Source organism: Suncus etruscus, chromosome 14, assembly GCF_024139225.1.
Source record: "Suncus etruscus isolate mSunEtr1 chromosome 14, mSunEtr1.pri.cur, whole genome shotgun sequence".
Taxonomy (NCBI): Eukaryota; Metazoa; Chordata; class Mammalia; order Eulipotyphla; family Soricidae; genus Suncus; species Suncus etruscus.
The window spans coordinates 28,390,659-28,418,016 of NC_064861.1; the positions used below are offsets into that span (position 1 = coordinate 28,390,659).

At 42.7% G+C, this 27,358-nt stretch overlaps 1 protein-coding gene across 1 annotated transcript in view; it reads left to right on the forward strand.

Annotated features, from left to right (window-relative positions):
- The window catches only part of SPOCK1 (SPARC (osteonectin), cwcv and kazal like domains proteoglycan 1), a 504,908-nt gene that overhangs the window by 364,481 nt on the left and 113,069 nt on the right, over positions 1 to 27,358 (forward strand). The window contains exon 5 of the mRNA XM_049786017.1: positions 16,060 to 16,186. Coding sequence (XP_049641974.1) covers positions 16,060 to 16,186 — 127 coding nt within the window. The remainder of the gene's footprint in view (positions 1 to 16,059; positions 16,187 to 27,358) is intronic.

Sequence of the window (27,358 nt, forward strand, 5' to 3'; positions counted from 1 at the left end):
GCAAACAACCTTTGTAAGGTCCAGAGTAAGGGCAAAGGAAGGCCTAAATTAAAGGCAAGCAGGCCTGTGTAGCAGGAAGGTAGAACCCACTGCATGGAGGAAAGGGGTCAAATACATTATGTTTCAGAGTTTAAGTGGAGGACTGCCTGAAGGAGAAGCTAATACAGAGTAAAAAAAAAAAAGCTAGCACTTCCCTGACCCCCTCCAGTATACCCATCATTAAAACCAGCCTGCACCATTTCTCACTAGAAGATTGCAGTGACTGATGTAGGGAAGCACTTTACTTTGATGGAACCCAAAACAGATCCCAGTATCCTTGGTTGGAGAATACAATGCGGAAATGAGATATGGTCTTTGGTGAAAATTTGGCGCTGGCCTTCACTCATGGGCTGGTCTGGTCTCTTCATGTTCTGGCAACAGAGAACTGGAATGGAAATAGGCTGAGGCTGTAGATCTCCTCATATCCCCGCATGGAAAGTCCCTCCCAGCCAGTCTTAGTCCCCAAGACTAATTCAAAAGCATCTGTAGACTCACTTCCCCTGTACACTATTTTATTATTATTACTATTATTATTATTATTATTATTATTATTATTATTATTTGGTATTTGGGTCACACCCAGCAGCGCTCAGGGGTTACTCCTGGCTCTATGCTCAGAAATCACTCCTGGCAGGCTTGGGAGACCATATGGGATGCCGGGATTCAAACCAATGACCTTCTGCATGAAAGGCAAATACCCTACCTCCATGCTATCTCTCCGGCCCCAATTTTATTAATATTTTAATTAAAATGGTTATTTGTTTTTTGGGCCACATCCAGTAGTGCTTATGTAGAGGTCTTTGTGATTAGGAATCACTCCTGTTAGGCTCAGGGTATTATATATAATACCAGAGATTGAACCTAGGTCAGCTCCATGCAAGGCAAATACCCTCCCTGCTGTACTATTTCTCTAAGCCTGCTGCCTGATTTTCATCCTCAGGCTGGTTAAAGAGCCAGGCCCATGTCCTGCAGAGATATTCAGGCCTAGCACTGATTCAACTCTCAGGCCTATCAATAGCATTTATTTAAATATGTCAGTATGACAGAAACATGTGTCTCTGGATGAATCAACTTGTCTCAGATGTCAATTCTTTAACCCAGGTTAGGTGCTATGGAAGAAAAGCCAGAGGGCTGTGGGCATGAGGAGCTATGTAAGCGTCTACTTGTACACTGACCCAAAATTTTTTGTTGAAGCCAATAACCTAGGAGAAAGAGATTGGAACCCTGCTGATGGATTCTGGTTCGGCAAGTCAAATATCCTATGAAATGAAATTCTAGTTCTAAGAAGGCGACTTCTACCTTCAGCTAGCCTTGGAGTTGGCGCAGGGGTGGGGGGCCAGGAGGGGCAGCATGAGTTAGTGGCATTTGTAAGAAGTGTTCTGAATGGTTGTAAACTAGGAGGATGCTCTTAGCTCTGATATATTATGACTTGCTGTATTTCATGGGGGAGATGGGCTGGGCTGGGGGTATACATGTAGATGAAGACAGGTCTTATGATTACTGTATTTCTTACCCCAATGCTCTAAGCTTTCTCTTGAGATGTTAATCCCTCGTAGATGTTCAGACCCACCCGTGTGGTGGGGGGATTTTGAATAAAGAATAATAGAGTCTGACTGTGGGAAAGAAAGAAACAGAAAGAGGTGGAGAGCCAGAGGAGAAGCAGCAAAATGCTGTTTGGAAAGAAGCTTAGAATAGAAGCTATGTGAGGAAAAGCATATGGTGGACAAGACCTTGGAATAAAAGCAAGCTGAATCCAATGAAACTTTAATTGACTGTGAATTATTTCTCTGTTATTATCCTGCATCTTTAGACCCACCGGTCAAAGGGTCTATAGGTGCCTTACCATGCCTAGGGAGGCCTCACCCTACATGTGGACTTTAAAATTTGTATTTTATATTAAATCAACAATTGCCACTCTTGCCCTCTAGCTTTCTGCTGTACAGAATCTCCAAATGCTTCTCAACCCATGGTTTCTGCACCAACATAGACATTCCAGGGAACTGTGCTCAGAGAAGTGAGTCAGAGGGGAGAGACAAACTAAAATGCATGCACATGTGAAAAATAAAGGAACCCAGAAGAACAAACACTTCACTCTAGAACTGTAGGGACAATGTGATGGACAGCAGAGAGTAGTGGGCAAACAGTAGGTGGATGAGACAGAAAGGTCATTGGGAGGTGGTAGAGAGGATATGGCCTGTCTGAAGAGTTGTAATGTTGTTGAAATGGATGTGGATTATAATGCTGTACTCTGAATCTATGCCTTTCAGTACCATTCTGTTCCATGGAAATCAATAGAAATTCATGAACTGCAAGAACTATTGCTGCACCTGATGACACTGTTAAAGACTTGGAAAGTACCCTTTACCCTTCCCTCCAGGAATGTGAACCTGTATAGTGGGGTGCCTTTCTTTGCATTGCCTCTGTTTATGCTCATACAGAGCAAATCCTTCCCCCATACCCCTCCCCCACAGGCAGTCCCCTGGTCTTGTACAGCACTCAGTCACCATTTGTCTGCTGTGACTTCTACATATTGATTCAGGATCTGCTCAAGCCAGTGCTAGGAAACACAGGTTTACTGTTCCCTGTATCAACACTTACCAGAGCATCCTGTCTGCATAGATAGTGGGGTGGCTGGCTAAGTATTGCCCAAAGAAGTAGGTAAAGGAGAGCTTCCGCACATGAACAAGGAAGATCTTGGGGTCAACCCCAGCCAAGGTACTCACATAAAGGAGGAGATTTGAGGAGAGCAAGAGGCTTTGGAGCTAGGTTTGGGAAAAGAAGAGGAATGGGGAAGAGAAGATGAGTGCTGAAGAAAGCCTGGAGCATTCACAACTGGCCTTACACCATGGTTGTCCATGCAGAGAATTCTCTTCTGGTGGGGCCATCGGGACCCAAAGGTGCTCTCAGGGACTCCAGCATCCATGACCTAACACTTACTGTGAGGACAACTTCCAGAACAGGGGATGAGGGGCCTGTGATAGAGATGTGGGGTAAATCACTTCCTTTACATGTGTATGGCTCTGGGTTCAACCTCCTACACCACAAAATAAATAAAAGTGGAGTCAGATTAATAGTACAGGTTTTAGGGTGCTTACCTCCACACACCTGACCTAGGGTCAATCTCAGATATCCCATGTGGTTTCCTGATCTCTGCCAGGAGGTTCACATTTCTGAGTACAAAGCCAAGAGTAATCCCTGAGCACCTTCAGATGTGAACTACCCACAAAAAGAACAAAAGTAACTCCAGAGAAGGACACAATCCTGTTTCCATAGGTCTGTGACCCTATGGTCAAAGTGTGTGAATAACACAGTTCAGCTGGACCTCCATGAGTGTCTCTTAGCCTTGAGCCCACCTGTGGGCCTGCAAAGGTGCCCTTTTCCCTCTTCTACTCAGCTTACACAGTCCTCCCAGAAAGGGTGCTTTTTCTTTTTGTGACTGAAAAACAAATGGGGGTATTGTTAGCCACTCGTGGTCATATACTAGGATACTTGCCTCCTAGTCATGTAAGATTAATGCAGTCAGGATGATGGCAGTATCACGTGTGTGTCTACACACTTTTGTATACACCTGATCTTACATGCCATGAGCCAGTAGCTGTGTGGGCAAGACCATGAGTTTCAACTCCAGCAAGAGGCAGAATTGTGAAGACTCAGGGAGGAAGGCCAGTTAAAATTCTTAAAACCAGAGCTTGCTTCATCATTGTTTGATTTTTTTCCCTCCTAATTAATATATCCATTGTCAAAGGTCTCCAGGTGAGAAATTTCTCTTTTCTGAAATCAAACAGAGGAGCAGCAGAACAAGGAATCAAAGAGGGATGTCGAAGGTCTGTGGGGAATAGTCCCAATTCCTTCTCTGCCCCATAGGAAGAAATGGAATTTTCAGAGGGAATACACTGCTATTTGCTATCCATTATCCTAAGTGAGTAGAGAAAGCACAACTGTCTACTTGTGTTTACCTTATAGCTCACTGTTACAATGATGACCTAGCACTTTTCATGAACAAAGTAGGCTTTTAGATTGTGTGTACAGATACTCCTCGCTTAACGACCTACCTGTTTAGCCACCGCTTGCACTTACGACTATCTCTTCACCGTTATTTTATCTTATTTTAAATATCCCTTTTCCATCTTGTACACTCTACAGTACAGTACTGTGGTTTCTGGTGCTTTAATATATCTATTTTACTAACTTTATGTTCTGTAATACATTGCAGTACTGTGTGTAAATGACACGACCTATGCAAATTAAATCAAGTGGAAGTTTTCAGTTTGATCTTTCTCGTTCCTTATTCAGAATACTGTATTGTCAAGTACTATGCATCTACTGTACTACTGTAAAACTGTACATGCAGTTCCTCACATAACGACCAATCCACTTAACGACCAAACGGGAACTTGGTCGTTAAGCCTTGAGTATCTCTATATGTATGTGTACAGACATGTGCCCTCATTCCAACTATTTTATGCATGTCCTAGAGGCCCACTCAACAAGTTGTATTTTGAGTTAAAACCCTCTCTTTCTCCTTTCCTTATCGACCCTCCACCCACCCACCCCTGCAGCACACACAGCCCTTGCTGCCACTAGCCTGTACCCTGTCACTCTTAATGCAAGGTGACAGCATGGACTGAATCTCAGCTTCTCCATGGAGTTTACATAATCACATCAAATTACTAATCAGCTTGATTTGCCAGGAAGCCCAGGGCACTGTCAGTTTAGGCTCAAACCAGGTTTGGCCAGGATCCCTGGACATATATATTTGGTTTCAAGTATAAGGAAACCTTGACTCAAGTAATGTCCAGAAATGTATGAAAACCTTAGAGACCTGAATTTGTGATCTGTAGTAAGTTCCTTTTCTCCATGGCCTGTGCCCATTGGCTGCATAAATTGCCTCTGGCACTCTGAGGTGTTAATAAGGTTTGGAGAGCTCCTGAAACAGCAGTCTTTTTTATTTTTTTTTAAACACAGATGTTAAAGACTGCTTTTTGTGGCTAAGGTTGTCGTCTGAGAAATCTTTGCTATCTAAAATGTGAATAAGAATAAAGAACCATTAAAGTGGCACCAAACTGAATTCAGCCCCTTAGAATAATAAAGTACCATGCTGCTTACTAATTGTATGTGTCATTTCTATTGTTAAGCAGAGGACATTTAATGGAATGTGAGCATTATATTTGAGTGCATTGCCCAGTTTCACATAGTAGGAACATAATCTATGTTTATTCTAATAGTAATGCTTTTTGCTAGAATCCTAATCAGATTGGAGAAATTGAGGCTTTCAGTTTCTAGTGTTGCTTAAAGATCCTGATTGTTTGAGAACCTAATATGTGGATCTTCTCTGGTTCTTATTAGAACTTTCAGGGACCTCCCTCCTTCTCTCCTTCTTTCTTTACTTCCTTCCCCTCTCCTTCCTTCTTTACCTCCCTCTCCTCCCTTCCCCTCTCCTTCTTTTCTTTCTCCTCTCTCCTTCCCTCTCATCCCCTGCTCTCCTTCTTCTCTCCTTTTCTGTCCTCTCCTTTCCTCCCCCTCCTCTTTGTGTTTTTAGATGTTGCCCCAATTACACCAGCCAATACAAGGTGATAGAGCCAAATGACAAGTAGCCCGTGGTGAGTCAGAAGAGTGGCACTCCATTTAGTACCTCCCCAGGTCTCTCCACTAAAACATTCCCTCTGTGGGATGCCTTCATCATTCTGACTGTGTGTTTTTTATAGACCATGTTTAGGAGAAATTTTCTCTTCATTTGGAAAGTATAACTGCTTCCTCTTCTGCTCTAGCATCGTGCAGCTCAGGTACAAGGAAGACTATAGCAGCTTGAATTAAAATGAACTGGGGTACAGAGGCTGACATCCATGTCAAGTTGTCTGTGCTGTTGGAATTTTGCCCATGCCAGTACTATTTTCCTGGTTGTCCTGATTTCATGCTTTTCTTAGAAAGTGGAAAGATCTTTAAACATCAGGCTTGGTGATGGTGTGTAGAATCTGTCCTATGGATTCACAGACTCTGATGTCACCTTTCACATGTTTGATCTTGCCTGGGGTACAGCATGACCTCCACCTTCTTTTCCCAATTCTAACCAGAATGGCTGAAGTTATTATCATGGGTCTTTGATATGCCCACTTGAATCATTACTGCCCTCCACCTCAATGCCTGGGGTCCACCTGTGGATGTGAGTCCTCCCAATCCCCTCAGGCCCTCCTAGCTCATGAAAGGTCCATCCTTTCATCCTCTGATATGGATTTTCTCTTAAAGTCTGAAGAATTGTCTGGGCTGATTGGTGGTAGTTGAATAATAGTATCAGCAAAATGCAAATCCATCATCAAATATAAAGTATTCAAGTGCTGTTTTCGTAAGTATGTTCCCTATTTTAAATTGCAAGTTTTTGTAGGCAACATGTCTTGGCATTGTTTGGGTGTCTAGGAGCACAAAAAAAACACTGAGATGTACAGCAGTGCCAGCAGGAGACTGGGGGCAGTTGGCTGTTCATTTGGAAATTTGAGCTATTTTAGTTGGGATCTCTTACTCATTTGGAAAAGGAAGGGGACTTGTAAGCCTATGGATGTCTGAATAGAGAAGTTCACTCATGTGGAAGCCTCTTAGTCTTATCAAAGAGCTTTTATAAGTGACATAGGCCATTGTCCTCTTCCTGTGTGATTTGATGGCTTAGTATAATGACTCAAATAATCCCAACAGCAGTAGGATTAAAACTACATTTTATGTGACAGATAATTTCAGCAGTTAACATGGCTTTCCTTTCAATTAGCCTTCTCGATTTTGTCCCTGATTCAAAAGAGCCAACAAGTATGTCATCTCTCCAAGTATCTTCCAGCCCAGCCTAGTTTGAGAAAGCAATTCATTTTGCTTTTACAGATGCACTCAACCTTGTTTTCAGAGTGGGCAGTTTGTTAGTGATATGAAAATAAAATATTCTTGATCCCAAAGGCCAACTAAGTTATCCAGTGGTTTCTTGAAAGGGGTCTTGAGTGGGTTTGTGCCAGGGAACAGATAGATGGGCCCCAGATCAAGAGATCTAGTGAGAGCACAGAGAAAGGAAAGAAAGGAAAATTCTGGGCTGGGACTGATTCTGGAAACTGCATTTTTTTCCTGTGAAAGGGGGTAGTGAGAACAATTTTTATCAGAGGGTCTTTTTAGGTGGGAAATGGGGAGATGTGGCTAAGGAATTCCTGGATCTGAGTCACAGAAACGAGCTGAAGTACTAGAGCTATTATTTTTAACTAGTTGCTGCTTTAGCTTTTGATCAAAAACATGTTAGAATGTAATGTCAGAGTAAAATAAGGAGCCTTAATCGGTAACTTGTGGGGAAATAACTGACAGTTGAACTCAAACTTTTGCAGCTCTCACTCATCCCTATCATGGAAATCTTTTTTGACATAGATTGTTGACGTTTGGTTTTGTGGGTTGAAATCAAGAAGTTCTTGCATATGCATTAAGAACTGGAAAAATTACTCTGGAAGTCTATTCTGCCACCCTTTTTCCTTAGGTGCTAACTTGGACCTAACTCTGCCTATGGGAGACATATGAAAATCTTGGGTGCCAAGTATAGGGAAGTGGTGAGATACTAGGATTGGCTTGTTCATGAGAGTAGGGGTAAATAGCAGGGAATAGTGGGAAACGTGGATATCTGGACTTGAAAGTTAAGACAGGAATTTGCATGATGAAGATAGAGCATGTTGGGAAAAGTATTCCTATTTAGGTTAAGCTTGCTTGGACCTCTTGTCCTGGTAAGAATGAGATGTTCAAAGTCCAGTTTGTTGGGACAGTGAGTCACTCTTGTAAATCAAATCAGTATTTGTGTATTTCGTTTTGTGCTTCCAAGACTTGAAGCTAGGGTCTCCCCTTGTGAGGAGTGCTTTGAGCCACCCTCTCACTGAGCCTATCAATGGGCAGCCTGTGATTTTGTCCTGTGTTTTAACAAGCTTGAAGACACATGTCACATTATCCAAGTGACACCTGGAAGTGTTGGAGGTCAATTCTCAGCACTTGCATTTGTTGCCTGGCTTAGATTTAAAAAGCAAAAGAAAACAATAAATACTAGTAAAATATGGAAAAACATATAAGAAAATTTCCTTCATTCTTGATAATTCCTGGGAATTCTGATTTCTCATTCTCAAGTCCTAAAGATCCACTACCCTGGCTGGCAGTCAGGCTCTGCCAGTTAGGAGGCTATGCCCAGTTTTGGAGGCCGACTGACAAACAGTGGGGTTCCTTCAGCTCTGAGCTGCAGTGTGCTTCCTCCACCTACCTCTACAGGTTAAATATATATGCATTGCTGTCTGAGTTGCAGGTATCCAATGTAAGGCTGTGATATTTGTATGTATTGTCAAAGGATCCTGCAGGAAGCCTATTTCTGAGCTGTAACTACCCATTATCTGAATTGTTTCCTAGTGATTAGGATTGTTATTATTTATTCTCCTACCAGGCTTCACATATATAATGCAGTACTGACAAACACAGTCACTCCAATTTCTATTTTATCTGCATAACTTAGGTATTTTATAACTTCTGAAATCATTTTACTCACCCATTCCTAATCCTTCTCACAACAACACATATGTACTTTTTGTATCTGTAGACCCAGTGTGTGTGTGTGTGTGTATGTGTGTGTGTGTGTGTGTGTGTGTGAGAGAGAGAGAGAGAGAGAGAGAGAGAGAGAGAGAGAGAGAGAGAGAGAGAAGAGAGCGTTTTTGTTGTTGTTGTTTTTTCATTTGTTTTTGGGTCACACCTGGTGGCACTCAAAGGTTACTCCTGGATCTGCATTCAGAAATCACTCCTGACAGGCTTGGGGGACCATATGGGATACCGAGAATTGAACCACTAACTGTCCTGGGTCGACCGCGTGCAAAGCAAAAGCCTCACTGCTGTGCCATCTTTCCGGCCCCTGTTTGAGTTTTGATTCTAGACTCCATATAAGTGATATCAAACAGTAATTCTTTCTCTTTATGAATTATTTTATGTAACCTAATACCATCAGAATCCACCTGACTGTATATGATAAGCCTTCATTATTTTTGTGGCTATATAATAGTTTACTGTATGTGTCTAAAAGCATATATAATTATTTTCTCATTCACTCATCAGTGGATACTTAGGTGGGTTCCATATTTTGTTTTCATAACAAAGGGGGGCATATAACTGTTGAGTTGGTGTTCTAATTTTCCTTGGATAAATAAACATAAGTTTAATTGCTGCATCATAAACTCAGAAGTGGCATTGCTAGATCAACTGGCAATTTTGATTTTTTTGGAGAAGTCTTTATGTTATTTTCCCTTGTTGCTATTTCAATTTGCATTTCTATGTTCAGCATATTTGAGTTCACTTTAACTCCATACCCTAACAACTCTTTCTATTTCTTGTCTTTTTGATAATAGGTTTCTAATGATATGATATCTCATTTTGTTTTTGATTTGCATTTTCCTAGAATTAGTAATGTTGCACATATTTTCATGTACCTGTTTACCATCTGTAGGTCTTCTTTATAAAGAAAAGTCCATTCATATCCTTTTATCTTTTTGGGCAGGAGCATGATTTGGGCCACACTCAATGATTTGGGTGTTCAATGGTCATACTCCTGGCTCTACAGTCAGAAATTACTTCTGGTGGTGTGGGGTAAGGACACTATATAGAATTATGGGCATCTAACCAGAACCTGGGTTAACCACATAGAAAATAAACACATTATCTATTGTATTATCATTTTGGCTCCCCTTTGCTCTTTTCTAAAATCGACTTGTCATTGTTTCTGTTAGTGAGCTGTATGAATTTCTTATGTGTTGTGAATTGCAACCCTGAGTCAGACACAAGATTTGTCTGTATTTTCTCCTACTTTCTATATTGCTTTTGCAATCTGTAGGTGGTTTCTTTGCTTTGCAGAAGCCTTGTAGTTTAATATAGTCACACTTGGGGCCGGAGCGGTGGCACAGTGGTAGGTCATTCACCTTGCATGTGGTTGACCTAGGACGGACCATGGTTGGATCCCCCAACGTCCCTCAAACCGGGACTGATTTCTGAGCGCATAGCCAGGAGTAACCCACAAGCTCACTGTGTATGACCCAAAAAGCAAACAAACAAAATATATATAATCACACTTGGTTATTTTTGCTTTTGTTGCTTTTATTTTGGGGGTCAGATCCCCAAATTTATTCAGAAGCTCACACCTAAAAAAAAAAGAAGAAGCTCACCACCTATGTTTTATGGTTTCATGTCTAACATCAACATTTGTAATCTATGTTTAGCTAGTTTTTATGTAGAGTGGAAGATAGCAGTATAGTTTCATTCTTCTGACAGATCAGTGTTCCCACAACTAGTGACTGAAGATAGTTTTTTTCTTCATTGTATATTCTTGGCTTCTTTGCTGTAGACTTAATATATATGTATATTTAGTTTAAATTCTCTAATATATATCATTGATCTACTAGTACTTGTCTGGTCATTGAGAGGGGGTGCTCTTCTACCAAGAAACACTCATTATTTACTTCTGGTTCTGTGCTCAGGAGACCATATGAGGTGCCAGGAATTGAACTGAAACTGGTGTGTTCAAAGCAAGTGATTAAGTCAAGTTCTGTTTTGTTGATCCTAATTATCTGTTTTGATTCCAATTTTTTGGATTACTATAGTTTTAAAATACAGCTTAAAATCAGAGTGATCCTCCAGCTTTATTCTTCTTTCTTAAGATTGCTTTTGCAATTTTGGACTTTTATAGTTCCAACTTGTGGAATTATTTGCTCTATCTCTGCGAAAAAATCCTGCTGAAGCTTTGGGAGTGACTAATGATATACAGATTTTTTTGCAAAGTATGGGTGGTTTATAATATTCTTTTAATCTTGCAGCATGAAAAATCTTTTTATTTATTCATCTTCATTTTCCCCCAAATTTTATCATAAAGTTCCAGTGCTTTCAACTACCCTGATCACATAGATTTCTAATTTATGTATTGGAAGACAACAGATTTTGTATATTTGTTTTGTATGCTACAATTTTACTGAGAGATTTTGTGGGTCCTTTGGGTTTTGTCTATGTGATATTGTATCATCTGCAAATAGCACCCATTCAGTTATCTTTAGAAATGTTTGCTAATTGTTGGTATTTTTTCCCAAGTATGAATTAGGATTTTTAGAGAAATAGCATGCTGAATTATTGCTTATAATGGCTGGCTATTTTTTCCTTCTAGTTAGTACTGATCATTTCCATAAAAAGAGACCTTTCTAGAGGCCTAAATTAATAAATTCACTTATTTCATTGTGCAAACCCATCTGTCTTCTTGTGTAGCGCCAGGAACACAAAAATGCTGGTCTCTGTCACTGCCCTTAAGGAGTGCACATTATATAACAGGGACAAAAGACACAGAAATGCTTTGTGGTGCAGTAACTGTCAGTCTTGGGTTGAAACAAGCTGTATTGTTGGAACAAATACTTTCATGATTAATTTTGCTTGGGATTAGACTCAAAGGGTCAGTCAAAGATGTCATAGGTAGGTAGTTGATTTGATGCCCAAACAAGATGTTTCTAGTCCCATAGAAACACTTGCTTTCTTGAATATTTATATGTGTTTGCTGCTACTAAGAGGCCTGTAGATGGCTGAAGTGGCTGGCTAGAGGGCAAATCCACTAGACAGCTAATGGGGAAGCAGACGTAGTGAAGGCAGGAAAAGGAGATTTCAGGATGGGTGGTAAAGCTTTTAGCTTGGGTCTACCCTAAACCTTTTTATGGGGTGGTGAATCTTAATATTTGGTCAATCTAAATTAAGAAGTTCACTTGGAATTGGGTAAAAGCACCCTTGGAGTATTGTGTTAATAGGTTTATAGCCTGACTGCAAAGGGAGGTTGGGCCTTAGAGAATCCTCCAGTTGCAGAAAGGAGAGAAAGATGAAGTGTGTAGGTAAAAAAAAAAAAAAGGTGTATTAGAGGAAAACCCTCATAATTAATTGCATAGTATCATGAGGAGCTTTGATAGGCATTGTGAAACAGTAGGGGCTAACTGAAGTCAGAATATGTAGCTTTGTTAGTGTGTGTGTGTGTGTGTGTGTGTGTGTGTTGTGTGTGTGTGTGTGTGTTTTGAGGGAGAGTGGATTAGACAGAAGTTTTGTTTTAGGGCTATGTCTGGTAGTTTTCAGGGCTTTCTCACAGTGATGCCTAGGGGACCATATGGCACTGGGGGATTGAACTAGTGCCTCATGTGTCAAAGCATGCACCCCCAACCCTTTGATCCCTCTCACAACCCAATAAATAGAAATTTTTAAGGATGAAAATCACACCATTGTATTTGCACTTAAGAATCATCACTCTGCTTCAGAAATGTACATGTGAGGAGTTTTTGTCTTTAAAAAATGAAAATAAGCAGTTGGGCAAAAGAAAATTATGATGCTGGTAAGCTGCTGTTTTATCTTGCCGTTTTCTCACTGTCTCGTTTCCTCTTACCTGCAGGCTGAGCAGTTCTCTATGGCTGTCACTCAGGCAGGAGGTGTGGTTGCCCTCTGCCCAGGCAGGCAGGGATGGGGTTAGAACTTTGTGACCAGTGGCAAGGCTGGCAGACTCTGCCTCTCAGGCTAAATTGCTCATGTCATCCCAGTTGATGAATCTCTGTGACATTGGGAATAGCAATCCCATCAAGACACCTTCATTGGATTTCACTCTTCATTGACTCAAGAAGTGAAATATCTTAGCGTCAGAAAGTTTAGTCCCTTGTCAGACTGGTTATATTTTTCATGCTTTGCACTGAATTGTGGGAATTGAAACACAGGTAAGAACTAGGGATGTTCTGCCTCTTAGAGCTCACAAATTCTTGTACATACTTTATGTCATGATATTACTTAGAGACATGAACAAAGACGTCAGGTTGGGTTTTCCCTGGACATTTTGCCCCCAATAGATGCACTTGCTTCATTAGAATGGAAAAAATTTTCAGGGAAGTTTTGACATTTTGTCCTTCAAGTCCCCAAGGCATCTTAGAAAGGAGTAAATGGGCTAGAAAAGGAAAGTTCTCCAGTCATGGTATTCTGAGCTTTGAGGACTGTCTTTGTAAAGTCAACCTAATCTGAGAGAGTGCAATGGTTGAGGCCCTTACTTGTCTTGCATATAGCTGAACCCTGTTTGCTCCTTGGGTATCCCAAGAAAAAGCTGTGGGTATTCTGCCCCCTGCAAATATCATCAGGTATGGTCCAAAATCAAGCAGCAAACAAAATAATGAAAAGCAGATCAGAAAGTAGGGAATTTGAAAACTTCAGAATTGCCCATTCATCCTCAGACAGTGTGAATCTGATCAACATCTATTGAAATCCTTTGCCATGTTTTTCTGTGATGGGCCCTGAGCCCATCAACTACCTCTCATGTGTCTACAGTTGCTCTTGTAGAAAATAGTGGTTTTGACCAAGATAAACTGTAATGTATTTCTGGTCCCAACCATGTGATGTGCGGATCAATTGCTAAGAAATTTGTTAGCTCAGGGGGACCTAAGCATGCTGCTCCAGGTCCATTAGTCAGCCCCGCTCAGCTTTACTCTTTGTCTTCTCCCAGTGAGCTGAATTCCATAGGTTGGGTTCAGAGGCAAGACAAGTCCATCTTTATGAGCTCATTAGGGATTGGCCTGCATTTTTTTCTCAGAGCCCTTGGTTCCATGCTCATTGTCCCTCCTCTGCCTGGAGCTACTACAGGCTGCTGTTCTTTGGAGCATCACTGCATGGGCTTGTATCTACTCCCACAGTATTGCCCACTTTTTGGACTCTATCATCCCTTTCTGGGAACTCATAACAAGAATTTCTCTAGCTGTGAGTATGCACTCTGGGGACTGACCCAGGAGAGGGACTTCCAGACACTGGCACTCCTGCCTTCCCTTGCTGATTCATTATCAGTGTCAGACAATCTGCTGAGGGAATTTTGGTGAATGGGTGGCACTTGGCTGCAAGGACCAAGTCTTGCAGATTAACCCAAAGTTGACAGTTTGCCTGGCCACTCTGTGGATGCTCACTGCCCACCACCCCTTTCTATAATCCATGCCAGTGTTTCTCAAAGTGAGCAGTCCTTCTCCCAGTGGGAAGCTGTGTGTCAAGTTAGTGGGTGTTAGCCTTGGTGCTTTGCTCACTTAAATTAGATGTATATCTGGGAGAGGGGGCCATTGAGTGATTTCTTTTCTAAAAATGGGTGGTAGGCCAAATAAGTTTGGGAATCTGATCCAGACAACATTGAAAGAGCCACAGAGGATATGAGTGGATACCTGTCATGTGCGGGAGTGATGCAAACTCTGTCAGGTTTTATTTCTGACAGGACACGGGGTCCTTTCTTAGCTGCTGTAGAAGTGGGGTGACTATGTGAAAATAATCCCACAGTGACATATGTATAGATTCTGTATCATAGTCTCCAAGCTGGATATCTCAGTAGGCAGTAGGGAGAGAGATGGGCTAGAAAAGAGCACAATGCCTATGGATGCTGTGTAGAGTCCTAGTCCCTACTCATCCTTGTGGCTTATACTACCCCAGTGTAAGTTTCATTTCTTCCATTCAAAAACTGAATACTTGGACTAGGTGACCTCAAAGCTCTGTGGACCCCCTCCCACTCCCTTTTATGCTTTGACACAGTTCAGTCCCCTGGCTATCAGCCTGGAAGTCCTCAATGGACCGAATCTCATGCTGTAGTGATATGGCACCCCTTCATGTCATGCTAGATCCCCAGACTATACTTTCTCCTCTCTGCCTTATCCAGATCACTGGGGAAGCTTGAGGGAGGAGGAACAGCAGTGATTGCAGGAGCTTTGCTCTTTCCATCCTCTTTAGAGTGCACTTTCTCAGTGTGGGGAGAGAGGTCACTTCATATGCCTCAACAGAGCTTCCAAAAAACTAGAGATTCCTGTTCCACCATTAGAATTCTTTATTTGGGTCCAAAATACTCCTGTACATATGAGAGTAACTACCAAAACCAGGGCCTCAGGATGAAGTTGCAATTTCATGCAGATGGTCGTCCCTCAAATGCCCCCTCTGTCACATCTTAGCCTCTGTGTGACCCTCTGATTTCTCGATTTCTCACTGAGCACCATATGCATGTCAGTTCATTGGCTTCTCACCCTGCCTGTGAGGTAGAGTTTAGGAAATAGATGAAAAGGGATAAACTCACTGCCCAGGGGTGGCAATGCTGAGACTTGAACTTGTGGCTTTGACACCAGAATCATAATGTGAACCTCCAGTTAGGACAGTCATTATGGAATCCTTCTAGAAGACCTCCACAGCCCGAGATGAGTGTGGGAAGGATGTTGACCCTCATTCACTCTGGCTGTGGGGTCACTCTGGCAGGCTTGCTGGTGGAGATGCTTCTCCTGAGAAGTGTGATGGGGGAGGCAGTCTCTGCAGGACTTAATTGCCTGGGTCATGACAGTAACCGGGGTTCCTTGTGTGAATGTAAGTATCCTAATGGCACCATCTATCAAGATGACATGGGTCAGGATGTGGGACCTGGGGCTGGGAGGGAAGAATGGAATTTTGATGATTTTAGCAGTTGAAAGTGACATCACCCCCAATCCTCTCTCACTCAGATGCTGCACTGAAATTATTTGAAAATGTAGCCCAGGTGCCTTTCCACCTAAGGATCAAGCCATTCATTCTGGTGTGTTTGGAGATGTGTTTCTCTTTTGAATGCTCAGGAAGTTCTTGGCTGGGTACTGGCCCTTGAGAAGCCCAAGCTACTGGGTGCAGTTCTGGGATTTGCTCCATCTTGGAGGGCTGAGGGACCCCCTCTCCCCATTATGGTGTGTGTATATTTATTTTTAATGTAGTATGACCATTTTTTCATGCTTAGTCATGTTTTATGGCATTTTTAATAACCAAATTGTTTTCTTTCTGTCAATCTGGTAGGTTGGGCCCAGACTTTGGAAGTGAAATGTCCTGCCTCTGGTCAGTGAACTGGAGCAAAAAGGGGTGCTGTTGAAGGCTCCACTACCTGCCTGTCTCATGACCCGCTTTGTATCTCTACAGAAAAGACCAAAGATTCCCAGAGCTTCAGCTAACCAAATGCTCTTCTTTCTCCCTTAGGCAAAAGAAGGCGAATGTGGCCCACAAACACTGGGTAGCACCTGCCAGTCTGGTCAAGTGCAAGCCCTGTCCCGTGGCACTGGCACCCATGGTCTGTGGCTCCGATGGCCACACCTACATTTCCAAGGTCAGTTGACTTATTTGTCTTTGGTTTGATTGGTTGGTGGATACTCCTGGGTCTGTGCCTGAGGTCATTCGTGATGGTACTAGGGATCATACGTAGGCCCTTTCATGCAAGCAATTGACCATTATAGGCTCTCATCACATATTTTGCCATACTCCATTATCCCCCACCCCCACCCACACATTCCTGCCACCTTGACAGGCACAATACAAAGTTTGGTGGTTGCAAATTAGATTTTATGTTTTCAGTGTTGTTGAGTCTGTTCTTTGGGTATATAACTAACTGTACCACTCTACCACATCACCACATAACTGAAGCCCCAGCCCCTATTTCCCCATTACTTCCTTTTTCTTTTCTTATCTTCCTTCCTGCCATTATTTCCTTCATTTTATGCCCTTCTCCTCCCTAGACACTGGAGTCAAGGGTGTTCTAGACATCTCGCCTTCACTACATTTTATTTCCCCATCCAATTATTCTATATACCACAGATAAGTGAGATCATCCTGTGTGTCTTTCTTCTTCTGGCTTACTTTACTCAATATATCTTCCAGTTTCAAACAAACTTACTATGTTGTGTGATTTAAAATATTCCATGTCTGGCTTTGATCCCTGGTAACACATGATCCCTGGTATCCCCAAAAACTTGAAAAAGAAAATAAAAACAAAAAAAGTTGCAAGTCTACATATTCTGTAGTGTCTCTCTCTTGCACTGCATAACAGATCCCTAAATCTTCTTTTCCAAGGGAACAAATCAAATAAAAGTGCCAATCATGGTAGGAAGTTTGCCTCAAATAGTGGTGGAGTACAATTAGGGCAAATAAGGCACCACTCACACAATGATAGTCGGAAATGATCACTCTGGGCAAAATCTGGAAGCTGAGAGAAAATAAAGTGATATTCATGGTATCCTCTCATTAACAAACCACACCATCCAGGAAATATATAGCTGAAGCCTGCAGAAATCAGAGAGCAAGCTGCAGCCAGGAGTCGAAACTGTTCACCAGCCCACAGCTTATAAACTGCCAGCTCCAACTCCCACTTCACAATTCCCATCCAAAGCCTCACTTGGGAAGGGGTTTTATAGCCACTGTCAAACTGCAAGTCAATGATAGTTTGATAGTTGATTAAGGGCTTTCTTAAAAGGACAGATCCCTTTTATGGCTACTATTATAGGATTTATAGAATAATATAGAATAATATATATAATATATACAGAGAGAGAGAGAGAGAGAGAAAGAGAGAGAGAGAGAGAGAAGATAAGTATCTGCCCCAGAGGCAGGCAGGGGGAGGGAGAGAGGACATTGATGACAGGAAGCATGCATTGATAAAGGGTGTTTGTACATTGTATGACTTAAACTCAATTATGAACAACTTTGTTTCAGTGAAAATAAATATCCCAACAACTGTATTATGAACAACCTTAAAAATAAAGTGCCTTCTCTGACTGGTCAGGGCTCAGGGAAGAAGGTGGTTTTCCAAGTGGCAGATGATTCTGAAGTGCTGAGAGATGACATTTCTGGTGGATATGAAGTCACCTGCTGGTCTTAGCTTATGGGATGCACAGGTGGAGAGAACTTTAGGAGACACTTTCTGGTTATTTGTTTAAAGAAGGGTGGCTTCTATGGGAAGCGATGGGTGATTTTTCTCTGAAAGGGAGGTATTAGATGCCATCAATCTGGCCCCTCTACAGCTGTGTGTGAATAGTGTGAGGCAGGTTCTATAAAGCTCCTGCTTGTTTCTCAGGGTTCCTGGGGCTAGTGAGGGCACATGGTCACTATCTTTTTAACTCAACCCAATGTAGAGGAAATGGTTTTACATGAAAAGGAATTCTGGCTGAAGTGATTGTTCATTTGTATTTGATGGAGGTGGGGGTAGTGGCAGGAATTGAGACAGTACCTTCTGAGGCTTTTTGGCTTATTGACTCTGGCACTGTGCTCAGGAGTGACCCCACCATGCTTAGGGAGCCATGTAGTACTGGGACTTGAACCCAAGTGCCCTAACTGCTATGCTCTCTCCTGGGACCCTGTTGTCAGTGTTTATTAGCACCTTCTTATAGCTCTGTTCTCTGCCTTTTTTCTTCAAAACTCAGCCTCCACTCTTGCCCCCGCCCCCCCCCCCCCCCCCCCGTAGAGCAGGAAGGTAGTGCTGTCACAGAACTCTGAATGTATAGTCCCAAACTGCCAGCTCCTGGAGAACTTTCCTCAGGCTCTGAGAACCATACTCTGGCCCCTTCATGACTCTGCTAGAAAAGTCGGTCTGTGCAGGGGTTAAATACTTTTTATTGAGATCTGGAGTTGTTGCGGACATAGCGTGGAGCCTGGTTGAGGGGCAGTGACAAGTGACACAGATGCCACTAAAACCTAAGGCTGCATGTGTGTATGTGCTGACAAATAGCTTGTCAAAGAGGCAAGGTTTGGAAAACATTTTGCAGTGTTTCCAGATCTTTCAAAAAAAAGAAAAGAGTGGCATCCCAGTTCCCTGCCTGACTATGCACTCTGCTCCTAGTGTGTGTGTGTGTCTGTTCTATCCCCCCCCCGAGTTTCCCTGTCCAACTGTCCAACTGTCTTCTCCTAGAGCAGAAATCCCCCCTTTTTTTAGCAGTGGCAGCATCTTCTACCTATTCACTGTCTGAGGTAAACTGAGTCCCATAGAGCCCAGCACATGTAGCACCTGTGGCCACTTGCTTCAGTTGGAAGTTAAGAGGGTGTAGTTGGCATCAGGCTCTTGTTTTTTGTTGCATGTGAAATGTCTAGACAGTTCACATTCTCTTGTTCCTCTGGAAATGGAGAAGATGGGATTCAGCCACAAGTCATGTGTTACCAACTCATGAGTGCTGAGCCTGTGGCATTCAAGGGCACTTCCTTCTAAATGGTTCTTCCAGCCAGGTCAGGGTTACTTTAGGTGTGGTCATTATTGTCCACTCAACACTTGCCACCTATGTATGACTTTCAACAGGGACATTTCTGCACCATAGACAAAGCTGGTGACCTGGGATTCCTCCCTCCATCAGATGTTCTATTAAGAGTGGGAATGGATTAACGATCCTTGAATGAGTTATTTCCCACTCCCCGAAGATATAGCTTTTGGCCCCAAAGGGTCATTGTGCAAAGGCTGAGACCATGATGCATGTGAAACTGGGGTTGAGTTGATGGCATGAGCCAAATTCACATAAAGCTACATAAAGTAGCACCAGCAAGAATGTCTGTGTTACCAGTATCATTGTTGCCAAGGAAATCCAAGACCAGCATTCATCCTGGTCTTCAGGTGACACATCTGCCCTGCACACCTGGATGGGGAGCATCACTACAAGCCAGAAGAGGAAGCAGCTGACCACTTTTTCTGTTCGGGGCTTTATCCTTGGTTCCCAGCCAATAAGCAAACTGTATCTTCAGGCCCTGACCAGACAGAAGCTCTACAACTGGGAGACTCTGATAAAGAGGCTTGTCCTATGGTACCACATCAGGGACCCAGCAGGGAGCTCTGTGGCTTCCTCAGGATCAGAGATGAAGTGAGCAAGAGCACTGAACAGAGTCGTGAGCTAGAGGACTATAAGATGCTCTGCAGTCATATTTTAACCCTAAAGCATAACCCAAAAGAACTAAGACAGCATCATCCCTGATAAGGGTGAGAAGAAGGTGCTCAGCTGCAGGAAGCTGCCTAGAACCTGCCTCTTCTCAGCCAAAAATCACACAAGATATTTTACTGCTTCTGCTTACCCTCTTTTTTTGGGGGGGGGGTCACACCTGGCAGCATTCAGAGGTTACTCCTGGCTCTGCACTCAGAAATTGCCTCTGGCAGGCTCGAGGGATCATATGGGATGCTGGAAATTGAACCACTGTTCATCCTGGGGTAGCCATGTGCAAGGCAAAAGCCCCACTACTGTACTATCTCTCTGGCCCTGCTGATCCCTCTTATGTCCCCTTGTTACATCATAGCCACCATAGCTGGCCACCATAGCTGGAATGGTCCAGAAGACAGTGGGCCCACTTCACTTCTTTCTGTGTACCATGCACTATATATATACATATGTATGTATATATGAATGATATATAAAGACACTAGACACTAGACTTTGCTCTTCCATGTAACATTCAAGGAAGGGGACATGTTGAGAAATGATTTCAGAAGGTGTTCAGATCCAGGACCCAAAGCAGTTCAGCTTTCCTGGTGTGGCAGAGAAGGGATCACTCAATAACAATCTGAGATCTGGAAGGATGTTACAGGCATAAGAGGGGAATAGAGAGTATGGGGGCTCCTTTCCCTTTGGGGCTTGAGCGGGTGGATAAGAGAGAAATGTGTATCCTTGTCAGGATTGGCCAACAGTTCCACAGTGACTGGGCTGTTTGTTAGAAGGGGATGGGGATGACTAGCCTCAGAAGTGAGAAGTCACCTCTTTGAGATCTTTGAAGGCCATGTGAAGGAGTTGGGCATCACCTTCAGAGCACTGTTTTGATTCAGTGAAGGATTTATGTATTTGAATTTGCTTCTGCTGACTGCAGGGATGGGCAGTGAATTGGACACGGGCAGGCAGCAGGTGACTGCAAGGAGTTTGGTGGCATGAGTGAGCTCTGGATTTATATAGTGGCTGAAGGAAAGGATAGAAAATATAGACTGATTGCTCCCTCCCTCCTATCCTCCCTCCCTCCTTCCCTCCTTTCTATCTTCCTTCCTCCTTCCCTTCATCCTTCCTTCCCTCCTCCTTCTCTTCTTCCTTCCTTTCCCTCCCTCCTTCCCTTTATTCTTCCTTCCTCCCTCCTCCCCTTCTTCCTTCCTTTTCCCTCCCTCCTTCCCTCCTTCCTTCTTCCTTCCTCCCTCCCTCCTTCTTCCCTCCCTCCTTTCTTCTTCCCTCCCTCCCTCTCTCCTTCCTTCCTTCCTCCCTCACTCAATCCCTTCCTTCCTTCCTACCTTCCTCCCTCCCTCCTTCCCTCCCTCCCTTCCTTCCTTCATTTCCTCCTTCTTTTTTTCCTTCCTTCCCTTCTTCCTTTCTTCCTCCCACTCCACCCCAGTGTTGCTCAGGGATCACTCCTAACAATGCTTGGGGTGTATGTGTGTGCTTGGAATCAACCAGAGTCAACTGTATGCAAGGTAAGCTCCTTATCTGCTTCATTATATCTGGCTCAAGAGTAAAATCACTGTGGGCCTTGGCAGTTCTCTAGATTTCAAGTAGCAAAATTATCTGAGCACTGTGATCCTTTGCAGGGTGAGCCCTGACAGGTGACCTGCAAATCCCCTGGACAGACTGGGAATGGTTTCTCTAGAAATCCCTTTAACTCTCTCCTATTCTCACACAGAAAGTTTATTAGGGTGTGTGTTCCTAGTTCTTCCCAATCCCCAGTTTCTTGATTAGATTCTAGCCAGTCCTGGATTGGGGGAGGATGGAAGGGGTCTGAGTTTGGAATAAAGGTGTTGGGAAAATAAACAAACTCATCTTTTCTCCTGTTTTTGTTTTTGTTGCTGGGCCATACCCAGCAGCACTCGGGGACTACTCCTAACTCTGCACTCAGAAATCACTCCTGGCAGGCTCAGGGGATTAAACTATAGTTGGACTTGAACAAGGCAAACACCCTACCTGTTGTGCTATTGCTCCAGCTTCAAGCTTCTCCCCTTTTGGAGGGGAGAAATATTTGGGGAAATGTGTTTTCATCTGGAGGAGTGTGTGGATGCTGGAGCCTCTGGAGGGCATAGAGTAGATCCAGGCTGCTCAGAGCCTGGCCCTGCTGCTGCTGTCTCAATATACCACCCCTCTGCCCCTAGGCCGTCATGATTGTCTCATTGCCCCACTCCCTACACACAAATGTCAGGATTATACCTGATCCTTTGCATCCAAAATTCATGAATACCCTAGCTTCTTATGGGTACTCTCTCTGTGGAGAGACACCCCAGAACCAGCCCAGATTCCTAACATTGACACAACTGTGCAGTATCGGAAGCAAATAGGCAAACAGCCCTTGGTTTTCCCTCATTGACTCCCCAACATTGACTTCCTAAGTCACTGTTTAACAATTAGCAAATGGCTCTTTCTTTCTGGAAGCAGGGGGAGGTGAGGGAAGCCACTCTGCCACGTGTCCCCGCGGGAGGGTGGTGCGGAGGGGGGGTTGTGCTTTACAGAGTTGGCATTTCTTTCAACAGATTGTCACCACAGATTATATTATTTTCAGAGTCATCTTAATAGTTTCCAACAACTGCTACAGAGGAAAGGTCATGTTTGAAGTGCTTGGCAAATAGGGTCTCTGTTGGCCAGCATTTCTTGCGAACAGGCCCTTGTGTGGAAGGGAGCAAATCCTGGCATAGATGTTAGAGGCAGGCAAGCAGGGCAGGTTGAGGAAAAAGTTGAGCTGGTGGATATTTTCAGAGATATTGAGTCAGGGAAACACCCAGGATCAAAGCTATAGACTGAGAGGCATCTTCTCTCTTGCAATAGGTTTCTTATAAATGCTCCTGACTCAGCAGAACTTGAAGTGACTGAAAATCAGAGAGAGGTGGGAGGCTTGAGGTAGTTCATACATGCATTGCATGGAGCAGGAGACCAAGCACTGAGGTATTAGTCACAGTACCAAGAAGCAGAGAAGCATCACAAAAGTAACCCTGGAGCTCCAGGGTGCAGCCTTGTGCAGGGAGAAGTGGTTCAGACCTCATCCTGGCCCAATGTGCTTAGTACTCAGGGAGAGCAGAAGGGGGTGGAGGTCTGTCAGTTGGTTTCCTCACTTTGATTTCCTGTGGCTTATAAAAAGTCAACCAAATAGAGGTCAGGGAGATAATGAATGAGTTAAGGTACTTGCTTAGCATGTACACAACCTTAGTTGATCCCCAGAACAAGGTACTTGCTTAGCATGTACACAACCTTAGTTGATCCCCAGAACCCCAAGGTTTCCTTTCTGGATACAGATTTGGAGGCCTCTGAGAACTTTAGGTAATCCTCATTACCGAAGGGCCTGAGAAGCGCAGTATCCTTAGGGCTCTTACATTGAATCACTGGCCCTGTAGGGTAACAATCACTGAAAGCCCCAAGCAATGCTTCAACAGTGTCTCCTACACATATATAAAGCCAACAAAAGAGGTGTTCTGACTTTAGAGAAAGACTCGAAGTCTCAGAAGCATTTACCGAACTCTAAGAACTGTGATTTATCCATTTGAAGCAAGGGAAGCACCCCTGCCAGGTTTCCCCTTTTCCCTCAGGTTTTGTTCATTTTCAACTTTTTTTTCCCTCAATCTGACATAACCAGGTAATGAGAGAAAGAGAGAGAGAGTATTCATAGTATGAGAACCCCCAACCGGTAGTTTAAATAGAAATTTTGCCCTACTTTTGCTATCATTGCCTTTTCTCCTTCATGGGCTTTTGGGAAGGAACATGCATGAATCATATTTAAAATATTAATGTGGATTACTTTGGATATAGGTTCCAGCTGCTATAACAAAATGCCAAATGAAACAGAGGCTTAAGTAGGATAAAGTTCTATTTCTCCGCTATGTAAGCGCTCCAAAGGTAAGCAACCCAAGGCTGCTAGATTGCCTTAAGAATGTCAATGATAAGAGTCCTTTTTGCTTATCCTGTCAACTCTCAACAGTTAAAATTGTTGAACTTATACCTCTGAGTTCAAGTTGGAACCTCAGCCAGGAGGAGGGAGAAAAAGGAAGGGGCACAGTCCAGAAATTGCATGTACTTTTGCTCTCATACTTTTGGCCACAATAAAGACATGGTAGGAGCTCCAGAAAGCCTGGGAAATGTAGTTTGGATTCTGTGACTATGTGCACAGCTCAAATTTGAGTTACATCATTAAAGAAAAAATAGAATGGATATTAGGTTAAGTAGTGGTCTCTATCATAGTAGTTTTAAAGAGAAAACAGCAAAACAATAGCATTTAATTACTAAATGCTGATGAACTACTATGTCCTTATGCTAAGTGCCAGAGTAATGTACATTCTCTATTATTTACCAAATCCTCACACAAGCTGGATGTGGGTATCCTGGTAAGTCCTAAATCAAAGGCTGAAGCTCTAAAATGCTTCGATAATCAGCCAAGCTCTTGTATGGCAGAGCAGAGTTTGAATCCAACTCTTGAGTTAGAACCTATGCTTCCACGAGTGAAGCCCTTCAGAAAGTAAAGTAGAACACCAGCTGTGTCATCAGAATGCTTTTTATTTCAAGTGACAACACCACAACCCAAACGTAGCTAAATCCAAATATGAAGATTTGTTGGCACAGGAGGCTGGGCCTCTGAGAGAGAAGCAGATCTCAGTGATGACAACACTCCCTTTCCTTCCATCTCCAGTCTCTGTATGTCTGCTTGGCTTCCGTTAGCTTTCTCCCGTTGGCAGAAAATATAGATTTTTGACAGCCCCAAATGAATTTGTTCCTTGCTTAGCAATGCCAAACAATTTGCCTATATTTGTTACATTCCCATGGAAGATGATATATATACATGTATGTATGTATATATATACACGTATGTACACTCATATCTATATTTATATCTATATATATATGGGTGAAAGTTTAGGTGTTATTTTTCAGTTCCCACTTTGCTGAGACATCGAGAATCATGTCCCACTGCAGGCGGCTATTACTCCCAAAATTCTTGAGTTTTTATTAAAAATAATTTTCCAGGATCCAGAGCAATAGCACAATGAGTAGGGCATTTGTCTTGCATGCAGCTGACCCAGGTTTGATCCCCACACCTCATATGGTCCCCTGAGCCTGCTAGGAGTAATTTCTGAGTGCAGAGTCAGAAGTAACCCCTGAGTGCTGCTGGATGTGGCATCCCCTTTCCCCCAAAATTCCATTCTCCAGCCCCAGAAGTCACCAGTGTGCATTCTGCTTTTTCTTCTCTGCACTCGCAGTCGTGGATTTCCCTGATATCTGCCAGTTCACCTAATTTAAAGTCTCTTTTTCATTTCTGGAATTTTTAATTTTATTTTTAAGGATCTCTAGCCCTTTCAACCCCTGCCATGGGAGAGGGTAGACTCATAAACTAGCAGCAGAGGCTCAAGAAGGTTTCATGGACAAGAAGTTACTTAGAGTTCAAGTCCCTATAGAACCCCTAACTAAAACAGAATGTTATGTTTAGCCTTGACAGATGTGAAGTATGTGGAGGAAGTATTTCAATCCATTGTATCCAGAAATATGAATTGAAATGGAAAGGTTAGGTCAGGAGGAGAATTATATCTCTTCTACTTTACCTTTGCTGGGCTCAAAAATCAATTGAGTTCTTGTGGGTTATAGAGAGGGACCAAACTACTGGCTGAAGGAGCTGCAGCAAGAATTAGAGAATGACAACACAAGAGAAGTAGCCAGTCATACTCAGAACCACCTTTGGGGGGCCATAGACAGTGGATAGGTCACTTGCCTGGCATGTAGTCCACTCAGGTTCAATCCCAGGTACCCAGTATGGTCCCCTTAACACAGAGTCAGGAATAAACCCTGAGCAGCTGGTGTAGGCCCAAACCAAATACAAGATCAATAAAGAACCACCATTTGGAATGCTCATCTCCACTATGAGAAAATAGCATCTTCTGGTCTCTGTTTTAGGAGAGAAGAAAGTGAAGACTTCCATTTGGTGAGAGTCCTGCCTTGGCCATGTGCTGAAAGTCCCAGGTTAGGCACTGGCTCACATCTCTGACTACCAGTACACAACTTGTTTTAGGAGAGGTTTGCCTTCCACAAGGCCTTGGCATAGGAATCTGGGAAAAGCTTCTTTATTGGTTCAGAGGTTCTTCACTACTTCTGAAGGTCTCTGTACCTTTCTGGACAGAACCAGAACACTCAGGAAAGCTACTCCCCTCTTGGCCAGGAACACTTTTCTTCCTGTGTACAGGCTAAAAGGATTCAAAAGTATTTCATTTGATTCCTTACCGAGGTGGGGGGGGGGGGGATAAACCTGACTTGCATTGGTAAAAGTAGAAACCATTTAAGGCATTTATTGAAGCCATTTCTCTCAGTCTGCAGTGATGGTGTCAATTCATGGTAAATTTGAATGTATTCCCTCTTCCCTCACATAACCTACCAGCCTTTGCCCAAGGTAGAAAGAAGGAGATCAGTTTCTGTGAGCATTACCCATATCTGGTGCAGAAATGTTCCTTTGGAAAAATGTCAGGATGATGTCTGACTGTCCTTATTTGAGTAGTATGTCAACTGGGAACAAGTTGTTGGTTTCTTTTAAAGAAAAACAAAAGCAACATGATTATGAACTTAATTAAGTTGTTTGTAATGATTTAATTAGATTTATAGCTCAGTGCATATTCATTCTGGCCAGGGACCTTTCTGCTTTTTGAAAGGATTGGTTGGCAGATGTCTCCAGTGCTTTGTAATTTTTCCTAATCCTTAATTTCATCTCCTTTTGAGGCAAAGATGAGTATCATCATGTTCAGGAAATTGCTTTATCAAATGTTTTAATTGTGCATTCAATGGGACTGACAAGGGGGTTAGTCTTCCTAATGTGTCTTTAACAAAAAGTGCTACCTAATTACATTGTCTTCCTTGACTCAGGACAGTTGAGGAGAAGAAATTAGAACCTACTCCTCAAATCTTGGCTAAATACATGTTTGCATATAGGAAGTAGAAATGAGTGGTAAAATAATTAGTTGAATTGCTTCATTCTGCTCTAACTTCCTAGCTACTGTGTATGTGAAAGGAAGACATCATGAAACTGAGTCAGTTCTGTGGCTGTATTTCCTCCATGGATGGTGTTTGAACATCTGTGCTTTCTGAAAATGGTACAATAATCATTTTGCCTGAAAGTTTATACTTGGGAGTCAAAAAGACTGTTATTCTGGCATGTTCTGAGATGAAAGGATGCTTAGTAGAACCAAGGACAGATGTGTCTCATGAACAGGAGGGAGTATTTCAAACATCAGGTCAAAATGGCTTTAAAAGAATTCTGAATTAAAATGATATTGAATCTATTTTAGATGAGCTTTTTTCTTAAATAGCAAACTAACCTATCTGGTAAATAAGAAATGCCAATATTATATACCTTCATACTTATGATCTAAGGTAACACAGTCTGTCTTCATGCATTTGGAATTGCTTAAACCAGAATCATTCCGCAGAATCTTGAGAGACTAGTTTGATATTTTATTTTGTTGTTGTTTTTTGTTTATTTGTTTGGTTTTTGGATTTTATGTCACACCTGGCAGTGCTCAGGGGTTACTCCTGGCTCTGCACTCAGAAATCAACTC